The sequence below is a fragment of the Lactuca sativa genome, chromosome 2, assembly GCF_002870075.4.
Source record: "Lactuca sativa cultivar Salinas chromosome 2, Lsat_Salinas_v11, whole genome shotgun sequence".
Classification (NCBI taxonomy): Eukaryota; Viridiplantae; Streptophyta; class Magnoliopsida; order Asterales; family Asteraceae; genus Lactuca; species Lactuca sativa.
Window position 1 is genome coordinate 231,861,369 of NC_056624.2, and position 4,036 is coordinate 231,865,404.

Sequence of the window (4,036 nt, forward strand, 5' to 3'; positions counted from 1 at the left end):
TATATATATATATATATATATATCTTCCTATTCTAATAAATAAATAGGTTTAATCTCCTATTGACAAGTGTCATTATATTAGAACTTCTCATTAAAATTATATGTCCCCTATCATGCCACTTGTCAACATATTAATTATCCATTTTAAATTTCAAAATTTAAATTTTCCATCCTAATTACATTAAATTTTAAATTCAAATTTTAAATATTATATTAAATTAATAATATTAGATAAAAAATAAAATTAAATCAATACAGATTACAATATAATATAACTTCATGTATTTATTTAAATCAACGATTATAATTTTATATAACTAAAAAATATCTCTTAAATAATATTTTATTTAAAATAACTTATTAATAATTTTGATTTTTAATATAAAAGTTTAATATATATATATATATATATATATATATATATATATATATATATATATATATATATATATATATATTATCATTAATGGCTGTAGAGTGTTAGGTAATTTAAAATATATAAAATGAAATAGATACAAAATGAAGAGATGATTGGATAAAGTGAGGACCAAAGTTGATAATGTGGTGGTGTTGAATTGATGATCACGATGGTTTGATCGAGCGTCCAACCGCTTGACACATACGTATATTAAAATCCAATCCAATGGAGAAACTTCTCGAATTTGTATTCTCTCTTTTGCGGTACCTTCTCGTTCTTTCCTCTTCCTCCTCAACTCTATTCTATTCTATTCAATTCAATTCAATAATAATTCACCTTCTTTTTCCTTTCTATATTTTTTTTTTCTCTCTCTCCCTCCACCATTTCCATCCCTACCTTCTTTCAAGTCTGATCTATCTTCCTACACGGAACTTTCTGGAATCCTCAAACCTACTGCTCGATCTGTCAACATACATGCATTCTCGAAACGCTTGATTCATCGGTAAGACCTGTTGTAGTTAACTTTCCTTTGATTTTAGCATTTTTTTTTTTAAGATTTTTTTGGTTGCGTTTAACTTTTTGTTTGCTGAGATTTAGATTCATGTTTGTTGGTTTGGTGTGGTGTAGCTGCTTCGTGGTGATTTATGGCTCCGCCACCGGTGGATTCGGCTGGAGGGGATGCGGCTGCTAGATCTCTTCCGACACCGTTTTTGACGAAAACATACCAGCTTGTTGATGATAAGGCGATTGACGATGTGATTTCCTGGAACGAAGATGGATCTACGTTCATCGTCTGGAATCCAACTGAATTTGCCAAGGATTTGCTACCCAAGTACTTTAAACACAATAATTTCTCCAGTTTTGTCCGTCAGCTAAATACCTATGTAAGATTTCAGGTCTAGCATAATTAGATTTCCTCGCGTAAAAAAGTTAAGAGTGATATGGTTTTTGCTTTTTCAATCCAACAGTTAGATACGATCTATCATTCCTTTAAATTCGATCGATTATGTTGACAGGGATTCAGGAAGGTTGTGCCTGATCGATGGGAGTTCTCTAATGATTGTTTTCGTAGAGGAGAGAAACGATTGCTGTGTGATATACAACGTCGTAAGATTGCGGCAACTCCAACGACACAACCACTGGTACCTGCTCCATCGCCCGCTGTTGCAGCTATTCCGGTGCTGTCTCCGCCGCTTGGAATGGTTTCTCCTTGCGATTCAGGCGAAGAACAGGTCGTGTCGTCCAACTCATCTCGAGGCGCTACAACTAATTTATCTCGAGAAACAACAGCTTCCGGAGGAACTAACGCCGAGCTTGTCGGTGAAAACGAGAGGCTAAAGAAAGAAAACGTTGAACTCAATAAAGAGTTGAGTCAGATGAAGAATCTTTGCTCCAACATATACGTGATGATGTCTAGCTACGCGAAGAATAAACCGTCGGAAGGAAGCACTTCACAGCAATCACCACCTGAGCCGGAGGCGGCGACGGCGACGACGACGACGAACACCACCACCACCACCATGACACCGCTAGATCTGTTACCTCTAAAGCGGTTAGCCGATGAGTGTTTAGGTCGCGCCGGCGACGATGGTGATTACCTAGAAACAACGGAACCCGATGAGATGAGCCCGAGATTATTCGGTGTGACAATAGGTGTGAAACGGTCGAGGGAGGGAGTGTCGGGAGGTGGCGGTGCGGCGGAGCAGTATAATGAGCTGCGGCTTCGACAGCCTGGAGGAGACGTGAAATTTGAGCCGTTGGATCAAAACGATAATGGTAGTAGTAGTGTTGATAATCAGGAATCTACGTGGATGTTGAGGCAATGTCAACGGTCAGATCGTAATATGCTTAATTAGATCGAAGAAGAGCTTAATTACGAAGGTGGAAAAAAGTTCACACGAGGAGTGGCACGTGCCAGATGACTCACGTGGCATGTTAATCTCTTCTTGTCGGGAAACGTGGACCAAGTTACCAGAAGTTTCTTGGACTTTTTTGGCCTTTTAAAGTTTTATCTTTAAATTGTTAATTCAAGAAAATTGTCATTTTTCTTTTTCCAAAAAGAATTTATCTTTTTATGAATATAAGCCTATTTCAGCTAGTTTGATTTCAGATGAATGGATCCCATTCCCATGTTATTCCGTAATCAGAATTTTGCGAACCAATCAAGCTCAAGATTTGTGATATTCATAGAATAAAGTATGACACTTTATTATGAATTTTAAAAATTGTCTTTTAATATGCTTTAATTAGAAGTCTTATCACTTATGGTAGAAGAAAGCTACGTTTTGCATCATTTGTAAGTGGGTTTAATATTATATTTTCATTAAAAATTACTAATAACATACATATGCATTAGATTAGGAGGTTTTCCACTATACGCTTCAGATATATTAAATGCTAAAGTGCATTGCTTGTTATTTTAGGGTACATTAAGAGAAGTTACGAAATTGTATAAAGCTGTCGGAATCAAAATAATAATGTGTTTGTTTTGTCCTATGAAATGAGATGTTGGTCAATGTACAAGTTTTTCGTTGTGTAATATTTTCTCCCAAAATAGATTTCCAAGTTTTAGCTGGTATTCATAATGTGATCTTCCAAATTCCAATAGGTCATGTGTTTGAAGTTTTAGTTGAATTAAAATATTTGATATTAAAAATAACTATTATTTATTTATTTCAAATATGATAAAACTTACTGTCATAGCTAGCCTACCTGGTTAGAATACATATGCACCTTAAAAAATACAATAAAATTAGAGCATTTCCAATGGCTAAGTTATATTAAGACTTAAAACTATTGTTACATTCTAAAAACTTTAACATCTAATTAAATAAATTTTAATGGTTATCTAGCTTTTTTTATATAAAATGTTAACTAAGTTGAAATATAAATAAAATATAAAGGTGATAAATGACAAAAGATTGAAATATATTGACCATTCAATATATATATAAATATATATTGAATGGTCAATACAAAAAAAAGAAATAAATTGAAAACTCTAATTATAATAAATATTTATTTAAAAAAAGTAAATAATAATAATTTATAAAAATATTATTATGATGCTCTTAAAACAAATTAAAACTTATAATTTTTATATTGTTTTTTGTCACATCATCTTCATGTCATTTTTTCATACTATAGAAAATTATAATCACATATCATAATATTTTAATTTCAATGTTTTTTTTTATCTTTTTAATAAATAAACAAAATAACTTTATAAAACATAACATTTAAACAACAATATTACATTTTAATTGAAAATAAAAAGATTACAAGACAATAATGAATTCAGCAATTTAAATCTTATTTTATATGATTTGGATTGTTTGAACAATAGAGTAATTATGGTGCGAATAACTTAAAGCAATTTTAATAGATCAAGCTTGGAGGAACTTCATGGATTGAATCCCCAATTCCATTCCATGGATTCTATTGAATGAAATTTTCATGACTTATTAGAATGTTAGTTACAGATTTATAGATGGAAAATAAGGTTTTTGGTTTATAATAGGTGTACTTAGACCTTACAACTCGTTTCATCTTTCATGCGGTCAGAGCCTCTACTCACGTGATCAGTGTGAAACTTGTTGTTTAAGACCAAAACTTGTA

The 4,036-nt window shown here is 32.1% G+C and overlaps 1 protein-coding gene across 1 annotated transcript; it reads left to right on the forward strand.

Annotated features, from left to right (window-relative positions):
* The first annotated feature begins 622 nt into the window (after positions 1–622).
* On the forward strand, positions 623–2,527 carry LOC111888821 (heat stress transcription factor B-2a). Its single transcript, XM_023884937.3, has 3 exons — positions 623–920; positions 1,046–1,302; positions 1,435–2,527. The coding sequence occupies exons 2-3, from the start codon at positions 1,063–1,065 to the stop codon at positions 2,272–2,274; spliced, it is 1,080 nt and encodes a 359-aa protein (XP_023740705.1). The 5' UTR covers positions 623–920; positions 1,046–1,062; the 3' UTR covers positions 2,275–2,527.
* The last annotated feature ends 1,509 nt before the right edge of the window (positions 2,528–4,036 follow it).